The following is a 27,564-nucleotide window of genomic DNA, read 5'->3' on the forward strand; positions in this document are numbered from 1 at the left end:
GGAGAGGGCGGAGGGGGCGGAGGGGGCGGAGCGCAGGCAGCCCCGAGGCGCGGACACCCGGACCCCGGACCTGGGAGACAGAGCACGGCGGGGGCCAGCGCGTGCCCGTCCGTGCGCGCGCGCGCTCACACACACACACACACACACACACACACACACACACACACACACACAGTCTTCACACACAGACACACACACACAGACACACAGACACACACCAGCCGGGCGCGCGCGCGCAGGCCGAGGCGGCGAGGGCGCAGTCGCATCTCTCCCCAGCGGGGCGAAGAGGAAGGGAAGGGGACCCGGAGGGCGGAGACGCCCCCTCCCTTCTCCCCTCCCCCCCGGTCCCCTCCCCTCCGCCCCCTCCCCAGGCCTCCCCTCCCCCCGGCCCGGCCCCCGGAGCCCCACGGGGGCCCCCGCCGCGTCCGCGGGCTTGAATTTGGAGGGTCCGGGCCCCGAGACCCCCGAACTTCTCCCAGCGCCCAGCCCTGCGGCCCGCCCGGGCCCCCGGACCCCCCGCCCTCCCTGCCGGCCTGACCAAACCCCCCGATCCGGGGGATCCGCCTCCGCCTCCGCCTCCGCCTCCTCCTCCGCCGCGCCCGCGGGTTTCCTCCCCGCCTCCGGGGGGACCCAGGCCAGCCGGAGGGGACGGGAGGGGACAGGGGAGGGGAGAGGAGCGGCGGGCCGGCCGTCCGGCCGGGGTCCGAGGGCCGGGGGCCGTGGGCCGGGGGGCGGGGGCCGGGGGGCGGGGGGGGGGGGTCGTTGATGGCCCTGCGCAGTGGGACGGGCTGGTTTGGAGAGGTTTTGCGCAGAGTGTCGGGGCTGCAGGGCACCTGGAGCCGCCGCTCCAGCAGCTTCCTCTGCCTCTCGTCCTCGCCGGAGGCCGAGCCCCGGGACCCCCGGCGGCCCCGGGACCCCCGGCGGCCGGCGGCCGGGCGGCCCAGCCCCGCGGGGGGCGGGGGCGGCGGCGGCGGCGGCGGCGGGAGCGCGGAGCGGCCCCTCCCCCGGCCGGGCCCGCCCCGCGCCCTCCCGCCCGGGGCCGGGGGCGGCGGCGGCGGGGGCCGGTGGGCGCAGACGGCCGGGCCCGGGGCCGGGCCCGGGGGCCATGCGCCGCGGGCGGGCGCGCTGCTGCGGGCGGCCATGAAGCGGCAGAACGTGCGGACCCTGAGCCTCATCGCCTGCACCTTCACCTACCTGCTGGTGGGCGCCGCCGTCTTCGACGCGCTGGAGTCGGACCACGAGCTGCGGCAGGAGGAGCGGCTGCGGGCCGAGGAGGCCCGCATCCAGGGCAAGTACAACATCAGCCGCGACGACTACCGCCAGCTGGAGCTCGTCATCCTGCAGGCCGAGCCGCACCGCGCCGGCGTCCAGTGGAAGTTCGCCGGCTCCTTCTACTTCGCCATCACCGTCATCACCACCATCGGTGAGCGCGGCCCGGGGTTGCTGACGGGGGCCGGAGGGAGGGGCCCGAGGGGCTCCGGCTTCGACGCCCGGACGCCTCGAGGGCCCTGCCCGGACGCCCTCCCCCTTCCCCGACCTCGCCGGGACTTTCCCGGGCCTGCCCCGAGACCCCTTCCCCACCCACCCACCCACCCTCCCTCCCTCCCTCCCCCGGCCTCTCCGCTCCGGGCGCGGACCTCTCCCTGCCCCTGGCTGCGCCTCTCCCCGGGCCACCGTCTATGGGTCTCGCCCCGTCTCGGTGTTTGGGTGTCTCTCGCTCTGTGGGAGTGTTTGGGTCCCCTTCCTCGAACCGGAGGAGGAGACGGGGGGAGAGAGAGAGAGAGAGAGAGAGAGAGAGAGAGAGAGAGAGAGAGAGAGAGAGAGAGAGAGAGAGAGAGAGAGAGAGAAAGAAAGAGAGAGAAGGTTCCCCTGGGAGGAAAGGCGGGCTGATCCCAAACCCACTTTAGATCCCCCCGCCCCGGTCCCCTCGCTTTCTCTCCCCTCACCGGTTCTCCCGGTGGCTAAGCGTGGCTCAGCCGAAAGAGCCCGGGCTTGGGAGTGGGAGGACGCGGGCTCTAATTAATCCCGGCTCCGCCACTGGTCTGCCGTGGGACTCTCGGGCAAGCCTCTCAACTTCTCTGCGCCTTGGTTACCTCATTTGTCAAATGGGGATTCATTAGGACCGTGAGCCCCACGGGGGACAACCTGATTACCTCGTATCAACCCCGGCGTTTAGAGCAGTGCTTGGCACATCGTAAGCGCTCAACACCATCCTTATTATTCTCTCCAAATCTCCCTCCCTCCAGCCCCCCCTCTTCATCGGTTCTCCCTTTCTCTCTCTTCCTAGTTCTCCCTCTGTGGCCCCATCTCTCCCTCTCCCCAACCCAGTCTCTCCCCTTGCTCCCACCTCCCCCCGCCCCGCCCCCCACCCCCACCCTGCCAGCCACTTGACTGTCTGGGTCCTTGGTGCTGTGGAGCCGTCGGTATCTGGGGGACAGTGGTGTTCTACTTGGTGCCTGGGCTGCTGGTGAAAGACTGGTGGGAGAGCAGGCGAAGAGGAACAGGTCTCGGCCAGCTCCTCCGGCTCCTCACACACATCGGTGCCTTGCTCACAGATATAGGATCTGACCGGCTCCTGGCACAGTAACTCCTTAACTATGTCCACCTAGCCCCCCATCCCGACACCTCCATGTGACTCTGTGGCTCTCATTTTTGCAACCGGCACAGCTAAGGATCCAGCCGGGTACATCTAAGGGTACTGGAGCAGGAGGGTGGAGTCCAGGGGGGCTTTTGAGGTGGAGCCGAGGGGGGCTGGGCAGGGCAGAGCTGCCTCCTCCCCTGGACCAGGCAGTCAGGGGAGTACAGCCAGAACTCGGTGCAGTTGTTTAGGGAAAAGAGGGCAAAGCAGTCCCTGGCGTTGGAGCTGTGACTTTAGGTCCGGAGAATACACAGATGCCAGCGGGCGTGGGCAGCCGGTGACCACTGTAGAGCAATCGATCGTGGGGGCCCAGCTCCTCTTCTCCAAGCTGTTGTGAATGGAGCTGCTGTCGGGCGCATAATAAGGGGGGTACTGCCCCAGGACCTAACTGGATCTGGAGGGTCCCCTTAATGAGACTCTGGCCTCTGGGTGCTGAGCCACCTGTGTGAGTCCCCATCTGTCTGTCTGTCCAATAGTTGGTGTTCTCTCAAGTCCATGGTGATTTGAAGTCCTCCCGCCACACACACCTCCCAGCCCATGGTAGCCAGGTGGTTTGCTCTTTGTTAGGGGAGCTGAGATGGACCATGTCTTTCCACTGTCCAGAACTTGTTAGCACACACTGCCACCTGGATACCCTGTATGTGGCATCTCTTTCCGGGAGCCAGAAAAGTGTGTGCTTTTGGCCAAAGTTTTGGTCCCCCCATTCCCACCCCGCCCCAGCCCATGCTTTCTCCCCAAGGGAGGGGTCAAACCATCTCCCTCCACTTCCCCATCCTGCTGGCCATCCGGTGATCCACCCTCCTTGTGTCTTTCCTCCGTCTCCTTGACCCCTTGCCCAGAGAGGTTGAGATTGTTGCTACTCAGGAGGTATTGGTGTGAATGAAGATGATGACAAAGTCCCTCCGGGGACTGCCTGCCAGGGGTGGAGCCCGCGGGGAAGATCGGTGAGCATTTTGGCATACATGGATTTCCTGCAGTTTGGGCTACAGTGGCAGGTGGCTGCTCTCTTTAAGGTGGACCTCAGCGCTCCATATGTTTCTGCCTCATTAGGAGTCCAAATCGCTGGTCCAGCCCCCTCCCCCGACGAAGCCAAGCTACTGGTCCAGCCCCTTCTTCCCCCACTCACAACCAAATTACCAGTCCAGCCGTCTCCGCAATCCCCAGTCCAAATCAGCAACTGAGTCAGGCACATCTGTAGGTGTGTTTGCCATCGGCCACTGTCGGGGACGGTCAGCATCGCTCACTCTCTCTCCCATCTATGGTGGGGACTTGTTTCCAGGGAAACAGAGGAGGAACAAGAAGTAAATGGTACAGAGAGAGAAATACATTTTCCTCCAAAACTGAGTATTAGCAAAAAACTTTCTTCAGCGAGAACATCGGAAGCTGCGCCTGCATTTATTGGGACTGACGGCAGGGTCGGCGCGGCCCCGGGTGGAAGGACCGTGAGGGAGGTCAGCTCCCCATCCAGGCACGGTTTCCCCGAGGCCCCGCCGCCTCCCGGACTGTTTACCTTGGCATTTGGAAAGTCTGGGGGAGCTGAAACTCCCACACTCCGTCTTCTCCCGCCGGGGGCAACCTGTTAGAGCCCCTCCTGGGCTCTGCCCGAGTCTGAGCGAGGCCCAGACTGCCCGCTGCCCTTCCGTCTGGAATGACTGGCCAAGTATTCCCAGGGGACTTTGACAAGTTGTTGCTTGAACGTCACACCTACCGTAGGAGTCTGGGTTGAATTTCCCTTCAGATGTTTTCCAGGAGGATTTTACAGCTGGTGTGTCGGGAAAGAATCTTGTCGAGAGCAGGCAGAGAGATAGTCTGGGAGCAGGTGGGGGGCTGAGCTCTTTTCCGAGGGTCGGTTTTGTCTTGGCGGACAAACGGAATCCTCTTTCCTCTTTTCCACCATTTTTGGCTTTTCAATATAAATGCTAATTAAGCAGCTCCTTGTCCTCGGACAAAAACCACCCCAAGCCCTGTCCTCTAGAGAATTATTTTTGGACTGAACAATAACATTAAGGAGTCAAGCTCATCTCTGTAGGTATTCTTCTATTTAATCTAACCCCAAGATACTGTCGCCACACACCCCACTTTGGCCACAGGGTCTTCAGAGGGGGATTCAAGAAGCCTCTGGCCTGGGCTAAGAGAGAGGTGCTTTGCCCATGCAATCAATTGGTGGACCTTATGGGGCCGGGAGTCTTTCGTGATGCTGACAGTATCCTGCTGCTGCAATGGAGGCTTTTTCAGTAGAAGTACGGGGATCATCTCTCTGGGGTGTCCAGCAAGTCTGGCCCTGGATCCCTGTGGGAAGACCCCCTGCCTCCACCCAACAAGACAAGCCACACACTAAATGGAGTCTCTTCTGGAGCATTCATTCTCCAAGGTTGCAACTCTCCTTTTTCCCCTTTGGCTTCTGTGGGTGTCACAGCGACTCTGATCTGTTTCCGAAGAGTTTGAAACTACCCTCGTGTGGGTGACATCAACTCCCTCTTCCCTTCCTCTAAGACTGGGTGCCCCTTTGCAGCCAGGGATAGGGGTCTAATTTTATTTTTGACGCTATTTGCTGAGCGCTCGCTATGTGCCAGGAGCTGTACTAAGCACTGGGTTAGATACAGGATAATCGGACCGGACGGAGTCCGTGGCCCACACGGAGCTCAGAGTCTTAATCCCCATTTTACAGATGAGGTAACTGAGGCCCAGAGAAGTGAATTGACTTGCTCAAGGTCATGCAGCAGCCAAGTGTCAGAGTCGGGATTAGAATCCGGGTCCTCTGGGTACTCCTGTTTGCTCCTTCCCAGTGCTCAGGGAAAGAAGACACTCAGCTGACACTGTTCCTCCAGCCTCGGCTTTGGAGTCAGGATGGGTTAGGAGCGGGCAAGGATTCCCTGGAGCGGCTTTGCCAGCTCACTCTCCGTCTTGCGGGCTCTGGGGCAGGACGGATTGACTTGCTCAAGGTCATGCAGCAGCCAAGCGTCAGAGTCAGGATTAAAACTCATGTCCTCTGGGTACTCCTGTTTACTCCTTCCCAGTGCTCAGGGAAGGAAGACACTCAGCTGACACTCTTCCTCCAGCCGCGGCTTTGGAGTCAGGATGGGTTAGGAGCGGGCAAGGATTCCCTGGAGCGGCTTTGCCAGCTCACCCTCCGTCTTGTGGGCTCTGGGGCAGGACGGAGGTGCTGAACTGGACAGCTCCTTGCGCCACACCGAGGCGGCCTCTGCGGAGGCTCAGGAGGTCTGCGCCGACTGCCCAGTGCCATCGCCCAGCACCACAACCCACTCACTGCCACCACCCAGCACCGCAGCCTAATGTCACTGCCTAATGCCTCCACCCAGGGCACTCTGCCCAGCTCCCCCCTCCTGGAAGAGATTCCCTGCTATTCATGCTCGGCTTCCCGGCAAAGAGGAGATGAACTTCTGAGGAAATGCCCACATCATATGACTCTGGTCCGTCGTTTGGGAATTAGAGGCCCATCAGCCTGGCCTGTGAGAGACTGTAATTAAAATGATCAAGTGGAAGGGAAATGACAGGAGGGCATGGTTCGGGGGCTGCAGTTAGGCAAGTAGAATAATCCTAACTGTGGCATTTGTTGAACATTTCTTGTGGGCCTCCCTCCTACTTGGACTGCGAGGCCCATGTGGGACAAGGAGTGTGTCCATCCTGATTATCTTGTTTTTACCCAAGGGCTTAGTACCGTACTTGGCATACAGTAAGCACTTAGCAGTACCATAATAATAATGATGATTATTATTATTATGTGCCAAGCTCTGTGCTAAGAGTTGGGGGTTATCCAGTCCAATTAGAGCAGATTTCTGAGGTTCTTTGCTCTGCCTTCCTTGGGCTTGGGGCCCACCAGTCTTTGGCTCCAGGTTGGGAAGAAGGAAGCTGTTTAAAGGGGAAGGGGATGAGGCTGTTTTAAGGAGAACCATGCCAATGGCACTGTTAGTTTTGTCCCTTACAACTTCTCTCCACCAATGTGCCCTCCCTTATGCCCCACCTCCATGCTCCCCACCAGCTCCCTGAAAGACGAGTGCACTTTCTGCTTTCACAGGCCCTTCCGTCCTTGCATCCTGGGACCTGTTTGGCTAGTCAAAGGCCGCCACGGGGCCATGTAGGCTCAGGGGGACATAGGGGACTGGAGGGAGAGGTGCTAATGGAGGCCTGGGTAGGGATAATCTATGCAAGAAGCCCACAAGTCCCTCTAATTGCTCATCTTGTCTTGTCCCCTGGCCACTTGCCCGTGTTTCTTGCACGGCCTGCCCCGAGCTGGGCAGGCAAAGAGGATGTTGTGAAAACTACACCGGCCTTCCTGGAATCTCAAGGGTTCATCTGTGTGCAATAGGTTTAGGGCAGATCTGTGTGCAATAGGTTTAGGGCAGGAAGTAACTGTGCTTATTTAGGTAGCTAGTGACACCGTGCAAATGTGTCGGGAGAATTGGTTGGATCTCACCATCATTTAGGCTCTCCGGGGTGATAGTCAGGCTCGATTTAGCACCAGTGTTCTAGTAAACGCTGAATATTTACGGAGGCTTGTGTGGGATGTAGAGAACTGGGACGTGTGTGGTACTTCTGATTGTCAGTCCCATAAACAAGCTGAGTAGTAGTAGTAGTAGTAGTAGTAGTAGTAGTAGTAGTAGTAGTAGCAGTAGTAGTAGCAGTAGCAGTAGTAGTAGCAGTAGTAGTAGTAGCTGCAGCAGCAGTAGTAGTAATTGTACTTACTGAGTGCCTACTGTGGGTAGAGCCTATGCCAGGCACCCACCATGGGCAGAGTTGAACTCAGTGCTTGGGTGTGGGTACTAGTTACCAAAAGCATGATCTCTGCTCTTGGAGAGTTTTACAGTATAATGGGGAAGACCTACATAAAGGACTTTGCAAAGAAGAGGAGAAAGGTGGGAAGCCATAAGATCCAGGGGCCTGGTGGGGTCGGTAGCCAGTGTGTCCTGATCTAGGGCTGCTCAGAATACCAGGTTTTGTGGCTTAATAGGAAGAGTGTGGGCTCAGAAGTCAGAAGATCTGAGTTCTAATCCCAGATCCATCGTTCGCCTGTTGTGTGAATTTGTGCAAGTCACCTAATTGCTCTGTGCCACAGTTTCCTCATCTATAAAATAGGGATTCCATACCTGTTCTCCTTCCTATTTATACTGTGAGCCCCATAGAGGACAGGGACTGTGGCCAACCTGATTATCCTGTAAGCTCCCCGAAGGTAGGGGAGATGTGTTTTCCCTCTATTGTACTTTTCCAAATGCTTAGTTTCTCAAGTGCTTTGCTTTAGGTAGGTGCTCAACAAATCCTGATGATGGCCAGGTAAAGGCGAAAATACTACTTCTACTGCTATTGATAATAATGATAATAATAATAATAATAATGGTATTTGTTAGGTGCTTACTTTGTGCCAGGCACTGTACTAAGCATTGGGGTAGAATCAAGGTAACTGGGTTGGATACACTACCTGACCCACATGGGGCTCACAATTTAATCCCCATTTTACAGATGAAGTAACTGAGGCACAGAGAAGTTAAGTGACTTGCCTAAGGTCTCACAGCAGACAAGTGGCAGAGCTGGGATTAGAACGCCGGAGGGCCTTCTGACCCCCAGGCCCATGCTCTATCCACTGGGACACGCTGCTTCCCTGAGCAAGCCCCTTTAGGGAAGGGCCTTCCCCTTCTCTGTCCTGTATATCCACCCCTAGCAGCTATACAGGACTGCATTGTCCCCGGGTGCTCAGTGACTAGGAGTTGACTGTGGTTGGTTCTGGTGACTCTGCTGGGTGCTCCTCATGGCATCGTGTCTCCCCATGCCTGACAGGACATTGGCCCGGGATTCGGGTGTTCTGCTTGCCCAGGAGTTTCCAGTTGGGGTTGAGTGGTTGCATATTGAGTGGTTGAGTGTTGAATGGTTGAGTGGAGAAGCAGCGTGGCGAGAAGCAGCGTGGCTCAGTGGAGGGAGCCCGGGCTTTGGAGTCAGAGGTCATGGGTTCAAACCCCGGCTCCACCACTTGTCAGCTGTGTGACTTTGGGCAAGTCACTTCACTTCTCTGGGCCTCAGTTCCCTCATCTGTAAAATGGGGATTAAGACTGTGAGCCCGCCGTGGGACAACCTGATCACCTTGTAACCTCCCCAGGGCTTAGAACAGTGCTTTGCACATAGTAAGCACTTAATAAATGTTATTATTATTATTATTATTATTATTATTATTATTATTATTATTATTATTATTATTATTACATGTTGGCACTGGGACGGTACAACCTGTTGCTGTGACCAGATTCCTGGTCCCAGCCAAACCTGAAGGAGCCACCCAAGGTGGATCCATCAACCCTCTGACACCCCACTTGACCTTAGCCAATCAGCCTCGCAGACTCTAGGTGGGCACAGAGTTGCCCCAGTGGGCGTGCTCTTTCCGCCTCCACTGATGGCAGCTGTTTCTCACTTTCCGAAGCAAGACCTTGGCCCGGAGCACCACTTCTGAGTCAGAGTGAGGTCCCTGTGGGCAAAGTGCCTGTGGCTCGGGCTGCTGGGATTCATTCCCAAATGCTTAGCACAATGCATTACTCCCCTAGGGCTCTCCCCAATATGTTCCTGCTACTGCCATTAGCACAAGCTTCAGGACCTGGCAGGATCCTTTTCTCCCTGGAGAACAGGCTGTGTCCAGCCAGGAAGAATCCCCCCAAAAGTAGACCCCTGGGCAGGGGGGAGAGATGAGGAGGCGCCTGGCAGGTCTGGCAGTAGTATTTGCAGGCTGAGGCTCATTGGGGTAATTTTGTTGGTGTTCAGTCCTGGGAGTCCCCCAGGACACCGCTGCTGTTGGGGGTGGTGGGCTGCACCGAGGTGGAGGGGGAGCACGGGACTCTGAGCACTGGGGAGAGGCAAGGCTGCAGACCTCCAGGACCGATGAGGGGCCTTCACACCAGCCGATGAGTCGGGGTGAATTCCTGCAGGCTGCTCAGCTCTGTCATCCCACACTTTTGGGCTGTGTTCTTCAGCAACAGTGAGAGTTGATGAAGACTCGTTGGGGTTGGGAGTCAGGAGGCCTGGGCATCGGGACCTGCTTTGTGATGTAGCCTAAACGCTTAGCCTATCTGTGATTCCGGCTGTGCTGTGAGACATGGTGAGGCACCCAACCTCCCTGTTCTTCAGCTTTTCTGCCTATAATAGGAATAAATGACAGACCCATCTCTCTCCTGTCAGGACAGCCCTAAACCCAAGATGCCAAGCCCCATTCTCCATGGGGCCCAAATCTTTCCCTGTCCTGCATTCCTTCTCTCTTCCTCCAGGAAACTGGTGACCAGTTAGTGCAGCAGCAATGGAGCGAACTTCTGTGTGATCCACAGAGCCCTGCCTTCTAGGCCACCCCTCTGCTTCAAGACTTTTCCCAGCCCTGTCTCCCCTCCGTTGACTCCCATGGGCAAAGGCTTCCAGGAGCCCAGGGCCAGGTGCATTGCCAGGCTGCAGCGCTCCGGGTGGTGCTGGTGCTGGAGTCCTGTATCGATTGATGACAATATGATCCAGATCTTCCCTTCATGCGCTTCTCCCTGGTGATGTGTTAGGGGTTGGGGATAGGCAAATGGGGTGAGCGCTGCCATGTCTGTGGCAGCAATGACCTCACCAGTGTCGTGTGCCACCTCTGAGTGATGGGGGTCCCAGGGTTGGGGGACTGAGGGGGCCGAGTGCAGTCACCAAGCCACATGTCCCCTGAGCTCTGGGGCAATAAATACAATTGAGTGACTGACTGACTGACTGATTCAGGTGACAGTCTCTCCAATTCTGTCCTCACATATGGTGGGGGGTTAGGCAGGCTGGTTCAAGGGAGGTGATGACTGTCTGCTGGGAAGACGTTCTTAGGGTGCAGCCTGTTCATCTGAAAAACAGCTTTCAGTGGCTCATGGTCAAAACCAGACCTGCAGTTGGAAGATGTGTGGCACCAATGACCAAGAGAAGGAGGGGACCTTCAGGTGCTGGATGTGACGATAGAATGGATGCCCATGCTGAATGGCTTTCACCTCCCCAGGGGCTGACAGGAGTGACAGTGATGCTGGACCCCAACACCTCTGACCTCTGAGTTCTGAGGTTTTCCATATTCTGGCCTGGGACGGGGCTGATAAGCTGGGGGTCTTTTAGGGCATCAGGTGTCAAAAGCCAACTTGAAAAATATCTCATGAAATGAATCCTTAGACCACACTAAAGCCAATCATGATCCAGAGCAACCCACCTGGGATGTGGTCAAAGATGGAGAGACCAGGCATGAGCAAGGCCAGGGCCTCTGTCAGCCAAGCTACTCTTCAACTCAAGGGATAGAATGACATAGCTTCCCCCCATGTCCTCCAGCAGATAGAACCTCCCCCGCTGACTGCCCTGGCCCCACAGTGGCTGGAGGCTGGGCCCGGCGAGGTGCCCGCTGTGCTTCTTGTGGAGCTGCTTCCTGCTCCCCCACAGGGTGAAATCAAAAATGAGATTCAGTTTGGCAGATTTTCCCCCAAGTCACTGTTAGAACAGTAGCAGCCAAGACCTCCCCGATGCTGGCAGGGGCAGAGAGCAGGCTGGTTAACCCACTCATCAGATTCGGGGCACGGAGGCAGGACCCTCCCTCCCCTTGGGGGAGTAGCTGACTCTGACCCGAATGAGATCAGGGCTGCTCCCTGGCCACTCTGTGGCTGCTCTGCTGGCAGCTGGCTCTCCTTCCCCTGACACCAACTTGTTCTTCTGGCTCAGGTTCTAGAGGTCCGCTATTCCTCACTGCAGCTTGGAGAAGCGAGGCCTTGTGAGTCCATTGCCCGTTCCAGTGTCTGCCCAGTTATGGGGCCAGGGGCATCCCCAAAAAGGTCTGGGGCAGGGGGGAGCCCACACTTTCCAGTGAGGCATTCTGCAGTGTGGCTAGGGCCCAGCACTGAGGTTTGGAACCTTCTCTCTCTTCGCTGGGAGAGACGACCCTGGAAAGCAGTTCCCAACCACCTCTGGGAACCCCTGGGGTGTAGTCTGTGATGCTATTAAGTTGGAAGTGTTCCTTGGAAGTTAGAAGGGCAGTCTGACCCCTTCAGTCTGCCTCTTTGTGGCTGCGTGGAATAAAGAATAAAGAAAAATGGATGGGATCTGCTCCCCACTTGGAGTCCACCAGATCCCAGAGGTCGCTCTGGGACCTGACATGACCAGCTGAACCATCATCTCGTTAATTTGTTCAAGGAAGACAAATACACTGGACAGCTGCCACTGCTCTTCCATTCATTTGTGGATTCAGTGGTATTTACTGGGTGACTATGATGTGCCAAACAGCAGACTGGGAGTTTGGAAATGTACAGTAGAAGTAAAAGGCAAGGTCCCTCACCTCGAGGGGCTTACAATCTAATGGAAAGGTCAACAACCTACTGATTCATTCATTCAATCGTATTGAGCGCTTATTGTGCGCAGAGCACTGTACTAAGCACTTGGGAAGTACAAGTTGGTAACATATAGAGATGGTCCCTACCCAACAACAGTCTCACAGTCTAGAAGGGGGAGACAGATAACAAAACAAAACGTGTAGAGAGGTGTCAAAACCGTCAGAATAAATAGAATTATAGCTATATGCACATCATTAATAAAATAAATAGAGTAGTAAATATGTACAAGTAAAATAAATAGAGTAATGAATCTGTATAAATATATACAAGTTCTGTGGGGAGGGGAAGGTGGTAGGGCAGAGCGGGGGATGATGGGGAGGAGGAGAGGAAAAAGGGGGCTCAGTCTGGGAATGGAGAGGAAAGGGCGGATCTTGGTGATGTTGTGGAGGTGAGACTGGCAGGTTTCGGTGACGGATTAGATGTGTGGGGTGAATGGGAGAGCAAAGCCGAGGATGACACCAAGGTTGCGGGTTTGTGGGACGGGAAGGATGGTAGTGCCATCTACAGTGATGGGAAAGTCAGGGAGAGGACAGGGTTTGGGAGGGAAGATAGGAGCTCAGGCTTGGACACGTTGAGTTTTAGGTGGCGGGAAGACATCCAGATAGAGATGTCCTGAAGGCAGGAGGAGATACGAGCCTGGAGGGAGGGAGAGAGAGCAGGGGCAGAGATGTAGATTTGGGTGACATCAGCATAGAGATGATAGTTGAAGCTGTGGGAGTGAATGAGTTCACCAAGGGAGTAAGTGTAGATAGAGAACAGAAGGGGACCAAGAACTGACCCTTGAGAAACCCCTACAGTAAGGGGATGTGAAGGGGAGGAGGAGCCTGTGAAGGAGACTGAGAATGAATGACCGGAGAGATGAGGAGAACCAGGAGAGGACAGAGTCTGTGAAGCCAAGGTTGGATAGCGTGTTGAGGAGAAGGGGGTGGTCCACAGTGTCGAAGGCAGCTGCGAGGTCGAGAAGGATTAGGATAGGGTAGGACTCGTTAGATTTGGCAAGAAGGAGGTCATTGGTGACCTTTGAGAGGGCAGTTTCGGTGTAGTGTAGGGGACAGAACCCAGATTGGAGGGGGTCTAGGAGAGAGTTGGAGTTGAGGAATTCGAGACGGCGAGTGTAGATGACTCATTCTATGAGTTTGGACAGGAAGGGTAGGAGGGAGATAGGGCAATAACTAGAAGGGGCAGTGGGGTCAAGGGAGGGTTTTTTTTAGGCTGGGGGAGATGTGGGCATGTTTGAAGGCAGAGGGGAAGGAACCAGTGGAGAGTGAACGGTTGAAGATGGAAGTTAAGGAGGGGAGGAGGGAAGGGGTGAGAGTTTTCATAAGATGAGAGGGAATGGGGTCTGAAGCACAGGTGGAAGGAGTAGCGCTTGAGAGGAAGAAGATCTTATCTGAAGATACTGCTGGGAAGGATGGGAGAGTAGCAGAGAGGATTGAGAGCGTGGTGGGGGGGATAGGGGGCGGGGTGACTTTGGGGAGCTCAGGCCTGATGCTGTTAACTTTACTAATGAAGTAGGAGGCCAGACCGTTGCGGGTGAGGGATGGAGGAGGGGGAAGAACAGGGGGCCTGAGGAGGGCGTTAAATATATGGAACAGCTGACAGGGATGATGTGCATGGTTGTCAATAAGGAAGGAAAAATAGTTTTGCCTGGCAGAGGAGAGGGCAGAGTTAAGGCAGGAAAGGATAAATTTAAAGTGAACAAGTTTGGCTTGGTGTTTAGGCTTTTGCCAGCAGCGTTTAGCAGCTAGAGCATAAGAGCAAAGGAGGTGGACAGTGGCAGTGATCCAAAGCTGTGGGTTAGTGGTGCGAGAGCAGCGAAGGGAAAAGGTAGCGAGCGAGTTGAGTTGAGTAGAGAGGGTGGAATTGAGAGCAGTAATCTGGTCATCAAGAGTGGGTAGAGAGGATAGGGAGGCGAGGTGGGGTGTGATGCGCTGAGAGAGATGGATGGGGTCGAGAGAGCAGAGGTCTCTGGGATAGTAATACAGATTTACAGGGGGAGGAGTGTGAGTGAGAAGGCAGGTGAGAAGGTTATGATCCGAGAGAGGGATTTCAGAGTTGGTGAGGATGGAGATAGTGCAGTGGTAGGAAATAATGAGGTTGGGGGTGTGACCAAGTTGGTGAGTGGGTGAGTGGGGTGGAGCAGGAGGTTGGCAGCATCGAGGAGAGATGGAAGGCGGGCGTCAGAGGAGTCACCAGGACATCCATGTGGATGTTGAAGTCTCCGAGGATCAGAGTGGGCATGGAAAAGGTGAGAAAGGGGTCAAAATCGTTAAAGAAAAGTTGGAGGTGGGTCCAGGGGGGAGGTAGATGACATCTAATGACAGCTACAAGAGTCTTGATGGTGTCCGTAGATGTACCTACACCTCGTTGAAGCTCGGGTCTGAACCATTTCCTATGGTAACTGGATTCCATCTGTTCACCAGCCTACCCCCATGCTGTGCAAGGAAGTTTTCTCTAGTTTACATTTGTTTGGACCCTGCTGTCCTCTGGTTTCCTCCATGGGTCTCCCCTTGTTCTGGCACTGTGGGTTTGGGTGAACACTGGTTTTCTGCTTGCTTTGCCCACATCTTTTGGGGTTTTGTAGATTTCAGCAGGGGTTCTTCCCAGACTGGTCTTCACCCTCCCAGCTTGCTCCCTGACCCTCTCCTCTGAGCAGAACTACCCTTTCCATGGGGCCAGGGAGGCTGTTCATTCTGAGTATGTGTGTGTATTTGTGTGGAGGCGGACGGGGGGGGGGGGGAGAAGTCGGGGGACATGATAGCTGGCTCCCCGTGGATCAGAAATATGACCCGTAGTCGGTATGGAACCATCTCACCAGAATGGAGGAATAAATGGGGGCAGGCCCTGGACCATCCCCCTCGCTGAGGGGCGGAGGGGGGGACTCAGCTCTGAGAACCAATCTGGGCATTTTAATGAACCACCTAAATCATCCTTTATGACAACAACGAAACTTGGAGGAGACAATATTCCAGCTCCAGTGCTTTCCGGGTACAAGGTTCAGGCACCACCATCCCCCCAGCCCCCCATCAGTCATTGAGGGGTTGTTTTGTTCCACTGTACTGTCAGAATACCTGGGAGGGCGGGGGTGCTGAAGGCCCTGGGATTCTAGAGAAGGGTTTCGGGGGGTTGGAGGTGGTAGTGACAGCATTTTTGAACACCCCTTTGGTGTGGTGTTCTGTACTAAATGCTTGAGCCAATTCTATTTTCCCTCTTTACTGTGTCACCAATGTACTTGGGCTCACTCCCTGGCACTTACGTACATATCTTTAAACTCTTTTGCTCCCTCTACGTATTGCCATGATCAGAGTGCGGGTTGCTGGGGTGCAAGGAACCTTCAATGGGGGCCTCAAGCCCCGGGACTTCCCATCTGGCTCAGTAACAAAGCAGCCGGAAAAAAACCGTCTACATGGCCAGGGGCTTCTTAGCAGCTTCCTCGCCATGCCAGGGACATCGGGAGTATCGGGAAGATACAATGAGCCTCGAAGATCTGGAGAATTTGGTAGCATAGACCCAAGTATAGAAGGCTTTGATCATGAGTCTATTACTAAACTTTCGATCTTCTGGTCAAACACTTCCATCGACAGAGACTTCAAATTATTGCACGTCAGTGGTCAATGGGCCCTCCCTTCTCCTTCCTCTTTGCCTTTACCTCTCCTTCCCTTTTCCCTTCTTCTTCCTTCCTCTCTGCTTCCCCTTCTCTCCCCTTCTCCTCCTGGACGCTTCCTCCTCTGTTTCATCTCCTCTTCCTGAGCCCCCTGATTTGGTTAGGGATACCCGGGGGGTGGGGGGTTGCCATGGAAACAGACGGCTGCCGAGAACGGAGTGCAGTGGTTGGAAGGTGCTGTTCGCATCGCACCTGAGCCGGGCTCCGGCGGGCGGCGGGATCCCGGCGGAGGGGCGAGAGGAGGGTTGGGGGAAGGGAAAGGAGGAGGAGGAAGAAGAGGGGAGGGTGGAAGGCCGAAGTTCTGCTAAACTTTCCCGGGTGGTCCGCCTGTCCGATGGCCGCAGCGGTGCTGGACCGCAGCCACACTGGCCGGGCTCCCGGGATCCTCGGCTTCCGAGAACGCGCTCGGTGGGTGCAGAGCGCCCCCTGGGGGCCGCGCGTCGCCCTGCCACTGGCGGGGGCGGGGAGGGAGATAATAATAACAATTGTGGGATTTGTTAATAATAATGATGGTGTTTGGTAAGCGCTAACTGTGTGCCAGGCACCGTGCTAAAGCGCTGGGGTGGATACAAGCAGCGTGAGAAGCAGCGTGGCTCAGTGGCAAGAGCACGGGCTTTGGAGTCAGAGGTCATGGGTTCGAATCCCGACCGCACCACATGTCTGCTGTGCGACCTTGGGCAAGTCGCTTAAATTCTCAGAGCCTCAGTTCCCCTTTCTGTAAAATGGGGATGAAGACTGTGAGCCCCACGTGGGACAACCTGATCACCTTGTATCCCCACCCAGCGCTTAGAACAGTGCTTTGCACATAGTAAGCGGTTAACAGATACCATCATCATCATCATACAAGCAAATCGGGTTGGACACAGTCCCTGTCCCACATGGGGCTCACAGGCTCAATCTCCATTTTACGGATGAGGCACAAAGAAGTGAAGTGACTTGCCCAAGGTCACGCAGCAGACAAGTGGCAGGGCCAGAATTGGGGCCCTTGACCGTCTGACCTCCAGGCCTGTGCTCTATCCACTCCACCATGCGGTTTCTTAGCTGGCAACCCCTGGCCCCGGTGCTGCCGCTTTCCCGGGGCGTGGAGGGCAGCCAGTGGCTCCATCAGCTTCACTTCGAAGCACGTTTAACCAAGTGCTATTTCACTTCAGAAAGGAGATGGAGCCACTCCCGGAGCCCGGCCTACCGCCCCGCCCCCTGCCCCTGATTGACTATGGAAACAATCTCACCGACATCACTGCAGTGCTGGGCATCTTCCAGTCAATCAATCAATCAATCGTATTTATTGAGCGCTTACTGTGTGCAGAGCACTGTACTAAGCGCTTGGGAAGTACAAGTTGGCAACATATAGAGACAGTCCCTACCCAACAGTGGGCTCACAGTCTAGAAGGGGGAGACAGAGAACAAAACCAAACATACTAACAAAATAAAATAAATAGAATAGATATGTACAAGTAAAATAAATAAATGAATAAATAAATAAATAGAGTAATAAATATGTACAAACATATAAATATATACAGGAGCGAGTTCCTCTCCTGGGGGCTAGCTCCAGCAACTCATGAACTCATTAACTCATGTTACTCCCCTCCTCAAAAATCTCCAGTGGCCACCAATCAATCTGCGCATCAGGCAGAAACTCCTCACCCTGGGCTTCAAGGCTGTCCATCACCTCGCCCCCTCCTACCTCACCTCCCTTCTCTCCTTCTGCAGCCGACCCCACACCCTCCGCTCCTCTGCCGCTAATCTCCTCACCGTACCTCGTTCTCGCCTGTCCCGCCATCGACCCCCGGCCCACATCATCCCCCGGGCCTGGAATGCCCTCCCTCTGCCCATCTGCCAAGCTAGTCCTTTTCCTCCCTTCAAGGCCCTACAGAGAGCTCACCTCCTCCAGGAGACCTTCCGAGACTGAGCCCCTTCCTTCCTCTCCCCCTCGTCCCCCTCTCCATCCCCCCATCTTACCTCCTTCCCTTCCCCACAGCACCTGTATATATGTATATATGTTTGTACATATATGTTACTCTATTTATTTTTCTTGTACATATCTATTCTATTTATTTTATTTTGTTAGTATGTTTGGTTTTGTTCTCTGTCTCCCCCTTTTAGACTGTGAGCCCACTGTTGGGTAGGGACTGTCTCTATATGTTGCCAACTTGTACTTCCCAAGCTCTTAGTACAGTGCTCTGCACACAGTAAGCGCTCAATAAATACGATTGATGATGATGATGATGATGATGATTAACTGGAAATGGATGGCCTCATGGGCAGAGCATGGTGCTTGGAGTCAGGCCCTGGGTTTTAATTTCCTCTCTGCCGATTGCCTGCTGTGTGATGTTGGTCAAGTCACTTAACCTCTCTGGTCCTCAGTTTCTTAATCTATAAAGTGTGGATTCAATACTTTTTCTCCTTCCTACTTAGACTGTGAGCCCTGTGTGGGACAGGAGCTGGGTCCAAACTTAATTATCTTGTATTTACCCTAGTGCTTAGTACGTGCTTGGCACACAACAGGCACTTAACAAATGTCATTATTATTATTATAATCATCATCATCGTTATCATCATCATCAGGCTTCCAGCCCTTTGCTCATGCCCTTTCCACTGCCTCAACCTCTCTCCTCACCTCGTCTTCCATCCCTTCTGAAACCTCACCCCCTCCAGGAGGCCTTTCCCAATGACTGACCCTCCACCAACCCATCTCATGTCATCCCAATTGCTACCCTTTAGCGGGGTTAAGAAAAGGTGACTGGCAGGACAAACAAATTCAGGATACACTCAAGTGCTGAGACCGTTTGCTTCCATCCCTGAGTTCCCCTGCACCTAAGGTGTGTGGGTAGTCTGTGTCTGTCTTGTCGACTGAGAGCATAAAATGTGTCTTTGACTCCTATTCTATCCTCCCAGATGTCCAAGTACAGGACTCTGCACCCAGGGGGTGCCAAGTACAGTGTTCTGCACCCAGCAGCCACCCAGGCAGGGGTCTATGCCCAGGAGGCAACCAGCAAATACTTGAATGAATGAATGAATGAGTGAATGAATGAAAGGAGAGAGGCCTCTAGGGATCAGGGAAGAGACCTATGATCCATTTGGAAAGTTTGAGGAGAAATCTCTTGTCCTGGGGTGGCCACTGGTGTGGCCTAGGACACATTTTTAAGTTGTCCCCAACCAGTTGTCCCCATCCAGTGTCCAGTGAAGGGGCTTAGATTGGGGCTCTGGCCAAGGCTAGAGGGACCACCACAATCGGGGGACAAGCTGTTGATGGATGGGAGGGAGCCAGAGTGTCGCCAAGGGGGAGCAGCTGGACCTGTCAGCTCAGATGGGGTCCAGTTCCAGGTCCAGTCATGCCGTAGGGTGGGGGTCATCGGGCTGGATGGTGGTTGCCTCGGGCCCTGGGTCTTCAGGATGTTGTGTTCCTTTTAGCCAAGATCAGTCCCCTCCCCAGCCCGGTCTTTGTTTTGTTGCTGCTCCACCTGTTCACCTCAGTGAGATAGTGGGGGGGCGGGGGGGGGGGCGGTGGTCTGGTTGTGCTCTTTCCTCCAGGCCATTCTGCCTCCTCCTCTCTCCCCTCTCCAGAGCTGATGGGGGGAGGGGTTACCCATATCACTGGGGCTGCCCACCACCCATAAAATCATGGAATGGCTGCAAAAGTGCGCTAAAATTGGGCATGGCCATAAAGTCAGTGAAAAATACTTGGGTGCCCCAAACTGCCAGCCACAGGGGGAGTCCCAGGTCTGTGGTTGCCGCCACTGTCCCTGCCTTCAGCACCCCATTTGATGCTATGAGGCCCGGGGGCGGAGATCGTCCCGAGCTTGTCTGGCTGCTCCTGTGGGGGTGGGTGCCTCCTTCGCTACCCCCCTCCCAGAGCAGCTACTCCTTGACACCACTATTGTGAACCCAAGTCAGTTACAAAGTTAGCAAGGCTGCACGAATCACTCTCAGCAGCTGGCAAGGTTGTGGATTCTGGCCAGAATGAGCTCATGGGATGGGTCGGGGCTACGGTCCAGAGCTTGGGGTCCAGAGCTTGGTGGCATCCCCTGGAAAGAATCTGGCACCAAACTTCACAGTGGAATCCGCAAACACTGACTGTGGGCTGGAGGTGGGGCAGGGATGGCGGGGGCAGGGTTAGGGGGACCAGGGAGTCTAGCAAACTCCAAACTCCTCCCAAACGAGAAAATCAACGAAGGTGTTTTTCCAGACAAGAATTTTCTACATCAAGGTGCATGCGTGTGTTTTCACAAAAAGAGCCCTGCCCCTTCTATCCCTGGGACTGTGTCCATCTAGGCCCAGATAGATACAGCTCTGGGCCTGAGGCTGTGACCATCACTGCCAAATTCCTTCACCCAACACAGCTGTAATGATGCCGCAGCGCCCTGTCAAAGCCCCCTACAATGGGGCTGGGGTGATGAATGCTTAGAACGGTGCTTGGCACATAGTATGCGCTTAAAAAATGCCATCATTATTATTGCAACCCAGCAGGGCCAGGGCTTGGGGGACAAGACAGATGCTGGGTCTCGAGTGGTGAGGGAAGGGCCAGGGTCAGGGCTGCCAGAGAGATAGATGGGAAAGCAGGGCTCAGCCGATGGAGAGAGAGCTGGAAGCCTGAGAAGGAGGGCAAGGGAGGGAAAGAGGGAGGGAAGCAGGATGGATGAGCCCTCCGTCCTACTAGAAGTGCAGAGAATTTCTTCCCTTGAAAAATGGCAAAGATTAATGGGCTGATCCTCAGCCACCAACTCCTCAGCAAACTTCTCCTCCCCCGAATTCTGCCAGTTGAGAACCCAGGTCACAGTCTGTCGCAGGGGCCTCGTCGCAGGGGGCTTTCTCTCCTATTGTAGTGGGGCAGTGGGTGCAGTGGAAGGTGCGTGGGGAGGGAGACCCTTCCCCCTGGGTCTTGAGGCTGGGGGCCATGACCATAATGAGTCCAGGAGGGGTCTTCCTGGGACCTCCCAGGTTCTCTTCCCAGAATGTCCCAGCCCACCCTGAAGCAAGACCCTACAGAGTGGCCTTAGTCTGGTCTGAGCCCTTAAAGAGGATCTGGCTTCCGCTGTCAGCATGAAAAGGGGAAACTCTGATCCCTACACTGTCAATTCCATCTCCGTTTCTCCCAGGCCACTCGGCCACCTTCTTCTCCTCCCCTGGGGCCCTTCTGGGGCTCTTCTCCCAAGACCGTTGTCCCCTTCCAGAAGAAAGCCCTGCCCAGGCCCAAGGAGCCAGTCCCGCACTGCCAGGTGGGGCATGAGCCCAGGTGAGCTTGGTCAGGTAGATAAGGGCAGCAAGGGAGGGCAGACGGCTACTGACTGACCACTAATCTCTGGCTTCTTTCGATTGGGGGCCTTGGGCTGCAGGGCCAGAGTTCAAAGCTTTATGGTTTTTCAGTCAGAGGCAGCAGAGTAAGAATGAGTGCCCTGGGACCATGGGCATAGGCTGAACCTGCTAAGCCCAGGTTTGTTCTGCAGCTGGCACCCCCAGTCCTCCTGTTCCAGGAGCCACAGCAGCTGGTCACCTCTGACCTGCTGTGTGTGTGCGTGTGTGAGTTAGTGTACATGCACGTGCATGTGAGTGCACACACTTGTGTGTCTGATGGGACAGAGGGGCATGAAACCCCTGCAGCTGCAATGACTGTGGGCCCCTTCGGGCCCCCTGGACACCCAGACTTGTGTCTTGGAGGAAGCATCCGGTGGGTGAAGCGGAACCTTAGCCAGTAATCAATACAAGAAAGGAAGCTGATTGTTCAAAAAACAATAAGAGATCAGACTACTGACTCTCAAGCTCTCTTGTAATCTGCAGTCAGTTAAATACGCAGGACAGATAGGCCGCTACAGTTAATAATCTTGCTCTCACCGTGTCCCCGAGAAACCATTCCCTGGGGCTGATGGAGTAGGGAAACGGCTTCTCTGAGGCCAATAAGTCAGAGTCCTGGGATGAGCCAGAACCCAGAGGTGAGCTAGAGCAGCATTTCCGAAACCAGAGTGGGGCAATGAGTGGAGCAGCAAGGGCTGCCAGTCCGGGGTCAGCAGGACAGGGATGGAAGGCAAGGAGGCAGGACATGGATTTCATTCTGTAGGTTCTCATTCTCATTAGGAAGGCATGGAGCCGGTGTTGCGAGCTGTTGGGAGAATGTCTGGGAAGCTTCTCTCCATTCCCAACTCCTCTTCCCGGTGGCCTCTCCTTCCTCCTCTCACCTCCAAGTTGCAAGGGGCTGCCCGATGAACTCCAGGTTAAGGCTCAGAAACACCACTTTTGCCCCTTGAGCCCCAAGGCCACGTGGAGACATGCATGGGCTGGGGGATCCAACAGTCTGCCCACTGGCCGATCCATTGATCCGCCAGGGATGCCCTGCGTGACCCATGGGAGATCTACTCTGGGGATCCACTGAGTAATCATCCCACATCTTTGTCAGGCATGGCTCACCTTCTCCCGTCTGGTGCATGTGCAGCTTCCCTTTCCTCCTCCCTTGGACCTCTCCCGCCCACCCTTCTCACTGTCCCGATTCTTCCTTTTGTGCCCAACCTGCTGTCTGGGGGAGGAAGGGAGAGAGAAGGACTTCTTAGTGGTTTCTCCCTTGGCCTTGGTAGGTTTTCTGTCTGAACCTGTCCCCCAAGATTGTGAACCAAGAAGATTTGGGTGCTTTAAGGGAACGAGGCCAATGCCATCAGGTGGCCGAATTTGCACTGAGCCCGGCAACCGCGGTATTAAGTTTATTTACCATCCTCCTCCCCGGTGTTGTCTGGTCCTGAGGTCCATGTAACTACTGCCCAATGGGACTCCTATCCTTGTGGGAATGGGAGGGAACTGGGAAGGGGAGAGTGAGGGAGAGAGACAGGGAAGCAGAAGGTGGCCCGGGAAGAGGAGGAGAAGGAAAACGGAGGAGGAAAAGAAGCAAGAGACAACATAAGAGGCAAACCAGATTGCAATGTTTTGACCACCTCCTCTTCCCTTATTTATGGTATTTACTAAGCACTCAGAGAGTGTCCAGCACCGAGCCAATCAGAAGCTCAGTCCAAGAGTCTCTGGTCAGACATGGAAAGCTGGAAGCTCCTCAATGCCCAGGGACCATTTTGCGCAAGTTCTAGCTGGTGGCCCCCGAGAGACAAAGGTGTCCCCTCACCCTGATGTAGGCTTTGCCCACTCCCCCATGGGGTGGGGCTGGGCCCGGGGCTCAGTGCTCTTTGACCTCCCCACCTCCACTGCTACTGGGCAAGAATGTGATCCTACTTCCCACTCTCCCAGTGTCTCTCCCGGCCCTGGGCCACTCTTGCTACGTCAGTGGTTTCTCCTCCTCCACCCACCCCACACTTAGGTCTCCAGCAGAAGGAGAAGGTCTGAGAGCTGGCCAACAGCCAGGCCAGCAGAAATGACCACAGAGGACCATCCAGTTAGGCTGAAAGCCTTGCCGTCTGCCATCTAGGACCCCCACCCTGACTCTCGGGCCCCGGCCCTCTCGGCCAGGCCGAACCCAGCCACCAACTCAGGGTACCACTGGCTTGTTCATTGGCACCCACATCCCCGCAATTTGGGCAAGATACCACTGGAAGGAGAGGCAAGTAGTGGGGAACACCCACGGGCTGGCAACCCGCTGGGCTGGAAAAAGCTCTCCCAAGCTGAGAGGGTACAGAGGGGATAGACCAGAGCTCTGCAGAGCCTGCAGGGGAAGAGAAAGGGAGAGGCTGAGACTTTCTCCAGGAGGTAGGTACCCAGAGGAAGGCAAGGAAGGCAAGGAAGCCAGGACTGGCCGACTACTTTGGCGCTGGTTTGGTGGGGATGATGAAGGAAGCCCCGGAACCAGGTACCAGCCTCGTGGAGAGTGGCCACTGCGGCTGTAACCATTCCTGCCCGGATGGATGCTACCAAAGGCCCTGGTGGTGGGGGGAGAGAGAGCAGTGATGAACAGCAGGCACCTACCGAGCTCTGAGCCTGGTGGTGCTGAGTCCTTGGTGGCAACCACCAGAAACCAGGCAGCCACTTCTTCCCCTCCAGCTGCTGCCTCTCTAGCCTAGCCTCACTCCTCTTTAACCTGCCATCGTGTGTTTTCTCTGTCCACCCCCCGTCCTCCCCCGCAGGCTACGGACACGCGGCCCCCGGCACGGATGCGGGCAAGGCATTCTGCATGTTTTATGCCGTGCTGGGCATCCCGCTCACGCTGGTCATGTTCCAGAGCCTGGGTGAACGCATGAACACCTTCGTCAAGCACCTGCTGAAGCGCGTGAAGAAGTGCTGCGGGATGCGGAGCACGGACGTGTCCATGGAGAACATGGTCACAGTGGGCTTCTTCTCCTGCATGGGCACCCTCTGCGTCGGGGCGGCCGCCTTTTCCCAGTACGAGGACTGGAGCTTCTTCCACGCCTACTACTACTGCTTCATCACATTGACTACCATTGGTTTTGGGGACTACGTGGCCCTGCAGACCAAGGGAGCCCTGCAGAAGAAGCCGCTCTACGTGGCCTTCAGCTTCATGTACATCCTAGTGGGCCTGACGGTCATCGGGGCCTTCCTCAACTTGGTGGTGCTCAGGTTCTTGACCATGAACAGCGAGGATGAGCGGCGGGACGCAGAGGAGCGGGCGTCGCTGGCCGGGAACCGTGGCGGCGGGGCGGCAGGGGCAGCGGCGACCGTGGCCGGGGTGGGCCGAGACCCCAGGCGGGGCCGGCCGCCGCGCTTCCGGGCGGAGGTCGCAGACCTGCAGTCCGTCTGCTCCTGCCTGTGCTACCGCTCCCGCGAGTACACCAGCAGGGTGGTCTCCCACCAGAACTCGTTCAGCTCCAAGCTGAACCCCCAGTACTTTCACTCCATCTCATACAAGATTGAGGAGATCTCGCCAAGCACACTGAAGAACAGCCTCTTCCCCTCCCCAGTCAGCTCCGTCTCTCCGGGGCCCTTCAGCTTCCCGGAGAGCCACGGGCTGATGAGGCGGCGGCGATCCATCTGACGGGGGGCCCGCGCCTCTGCCTCGGTTTCCCTCCGGGTCTTTGCTTTGGGGCCTTCCCCCGCCGGAGAGCGAGGGGACGGCGGGGACGGAACGCTGCCAGCCTCCCGGGGTGACTCAGAACTGAGCATGAAGCATGGATTGTTACTTTTCCAGCAAAGTATGCCTTACATTATGACCCCCACCGTCCACCGTTTGGTGGTGCTGAGGGGCCAGAGTGGGTGGGGAGCCACAGGGCGCAAATCCAAAGCTGCAGTGTTGTGGGCCGTCCCCGATGGGGTGAGGGTCCAGAGGGAGCTGAGGGGAGGGGGAAGGTGGGGCCCGAATCCAAAGCTGCAGTGGTATGACCCCCCGTGGTGGGTCCAGAGGCGACGGGCAGCGGTCCGGCCCGAGTCCAAAGCTGCCCACGAGTGGGAGGACCGTCCCCTTCCCCCCGGCCCGGGCCCGTCAGGCCTGACTCGCTCTCCGCAGAGCAGGGTGGGCCGCTGTGCCGGGGCTGTTCCAGTCTGCCGCTGAGGCCGTGACACATTTAAAAGCATCAGGTATTCCATTTTTTTTTCTTCTCCAGCGATTGTGTTACACAGCAAGCTTTCGACTTGTAGACTGCTTCCAAGAGAAAAGAAAAAAAAAGCCAAAAACCCTTTGATTCATCATTTTGCCAAAACAAGCATGTAAGCAGTCTGTATGCCAGGTCTAACCTTTTTTAAAACTGCGAGGTTCTAGATTGTATTCAACAGTTTTTTTAAAACGGGGAGGGGAGGGGGGCAGGAAGAGATGGCTCATTTTAGCTTGCCAGTTCAAAATTTAAAAAAAAAGCATGCACTTTGTACAACTGGTATGCATTATTAACACAAGGAAAACTAGCAACGGAATACATAATCAAAAGCAAGTGATATTATTCATTTATTAAACTACTTCTCCACCTGTTCCAACAATTTACTGGGCAGCTGGAATTTTTAAAGGAAACTGGAAAATTGTTGGAACGGCAGAGAGTCTATTGGATTATTTTGTCCTCATTGATGCACTTATCATTTTTGTGCGGCATCCGCCTGCATGAACATGAGTTCTATTTTTGGAATGCTTGGGTAAGGATGGGTCAGAGGTCGATGTATATTTTTTTCTAATAAAAAGTGGCAGGGCAATCCTTGTTTTAAAAAAAGAGATTGTCTCTGAATGCTTTTGATTTGTAAATGAAGGGAACACCCGAACCTCCCCACTCCTGGGGGCTCAGGAAGAGAGAGGGCCATTACCTTGTGCTTTGGCCTGCTGGGAAGGCAAGACGTTGCTTGTGGGGTTGGAGGGTTTAGAGCTCAGCTGTGCTAGAGCTAGCAGTCATTCTGCGGGTCAGTAAATGGGGCTGGAGGGGCTGGGGCTCCAGGCAAGAAATTAGCCAGAAGACCCCCAACTCCACAATGCAGTCTAGATGGGCTCTGGGTTAGTGTCCCAGGCCCGCCCCCACCCTGTACTGGGGAACACTCAAAGCCCCTTCACCCCTCCACCCCTCCCGTGTCATCCCCTGGATCCAGGAAGAAGTCCTTCTGTTGTCTGCATGGCCCAGGCCCGGGGTAGGAGAAGATCTCTGGTATGGGGAGCCCTAGAGATGTGCTTGCCCTTGACATTGCTAGTCCCCTCCCATGGCTCCAGCCCATGTCCCCAGGTCCAGGACATGGGCCATGTCCAGGCCACTGGGCCCCGGCCCCCAGTCCATGCCCCAGCCCACACCACCAGGAAATGCCACCTGCCTCACTCGGTGAATGGTGGGCGGGCTCAGCTTCATTTTGTTGGGATCACCAGCCCCTTCTTCCCTTGGGAAAACAATCACTCTATAAGAAACCTTCTAGAGACCTTGCTGAATGACTGCAGTATTTGTCAAGCATTTATGTGCCAAGCACTTTAATAACTTCTGGGGGTAGATACATGATCATCAGCTCACTGAGTCCAGACTCCACTTAGCAGCCTTGGGCTGCGAATTTTCCAAATTCTTCTATCCCTGGAGGATCCATTCCGGGGTGGTCCAGAGAAAGATCTGGGTTTCCAGGAGTCTCTGGGGCTCTCAAAACCCTTTAAGCCCCCTAGGTCCAGCAGCCTCCAGAGCTTTAAGAGAGTCTGATTCTGGAGAGAAGCAGGGGTTGGGTTGGGAAGCAGAGCAGCCCTCCCTCTGACCACCCACTGACCTCCTGTGGTGGCCCTCAGCCCTTTGAGTCTGGCTGCAGGAGGATGGTTGACTTCTGTATGTGTGCAAGCTTTCTTTGGAAGCAGGATTAGAACTCATAGCTCCCTTTCACCGGCCCACCTGGTCCACTTCCGACTTTCAGAGTGGCTTGGACATGGGTGATTTGATGGTTGGATAGATGGATGGCCAGGTCCCCACCCACCCATCCACCCACCCCACCACCCCTTAAGATCTCACCATTTCTGGTGGCTTCAGAGCTTACAATGAAAAACCTGTGGTTCCAAGTGTCCTTTTTTGTGTAGGGGCTGGAGCAGGCTGTGATCTCAGAGTCCTGCTGCTCCACCTGTGGAATCTCTTGGGGCCAGAGCCCCTTCTAACAGAACGATTGCTTTTGGGTGTCTGAGTTGCAGCTGCAGAAGCCAAACATTCCCCCCCCCCCCACCCGCCCCGACCCCCGCCACCACCATCTGCCAGAGCAGAAGGGGTCATCCTAGAGTCATGGGAAGGTCACCGCTCTGTCCTTAAGTTTCCACTGTGAAGCCAAAGCAGCAACCGCTTGCACTACTTACTTGCAGAGAGTAGTGTTCCCATGGTGTCAGCATCCCCATGGTTCCCCCACTGCAGAGAAGCCCCCAGCGAGCGTGGGCAAGGCTGACTTCAGATCAATCAATCAATCAATCGTATTTATTGAGCGCTTACTGTGTGCAGAGCACTGTACTAAGCGCTTGGGAAGTACAAGTTGGCAACATATAGAGACAGTCCCTACCCAACAGTGGGCTCACAGTCTAGAAGGGGGAGACAGAGAACAAAACTAAA

At 55.5% G+C, this 27,564-nt stretch overlaps 1 protein-coding gene across 1 annotated transcript; it reads left to right on the forward strand.

Moving 5' to 3' along the window:
• Window positions 1-1,140: 1,140 nt before the first annotated feature.
• Window positions 1,141-26,959, forward strand: KCNK9 (potassium two pore domain channel subfamily K member 9). The gene is made up of 2 exons (XM_038759980.1): window positions 1,141-1,423; window positions 23,713-26,959. The coding sequence occupies exons 1-2, from the start codon at window positions 1,141-1,143 to the stop codon at window positions 24,576-24,578; spliced, it is 1,149 nt and encodes a 382-aa protein (XP_038615908.1). The 3' UTR covers window positions 24,579-26,959.
• The last annotated feature ends 605 nt before the right edge of the window (window positions 26,960-27,564 follow it).

This window comes from Tachyglossus aculeatus, chromosome 18 (assembly GCF_015852505.1).
Source record: "Tachyglossus aculeatus isolate mTacAcu1 chromosome 18, mTacAcu1.pri, whole genome shotgun sequence".
Lineage (NCBI taxonomy): Eukaryota > Metazoa > Chordata > Mammalia > Monotremata > Tachyglossidae > Tachyglossus > Tachyglossus aculeatus.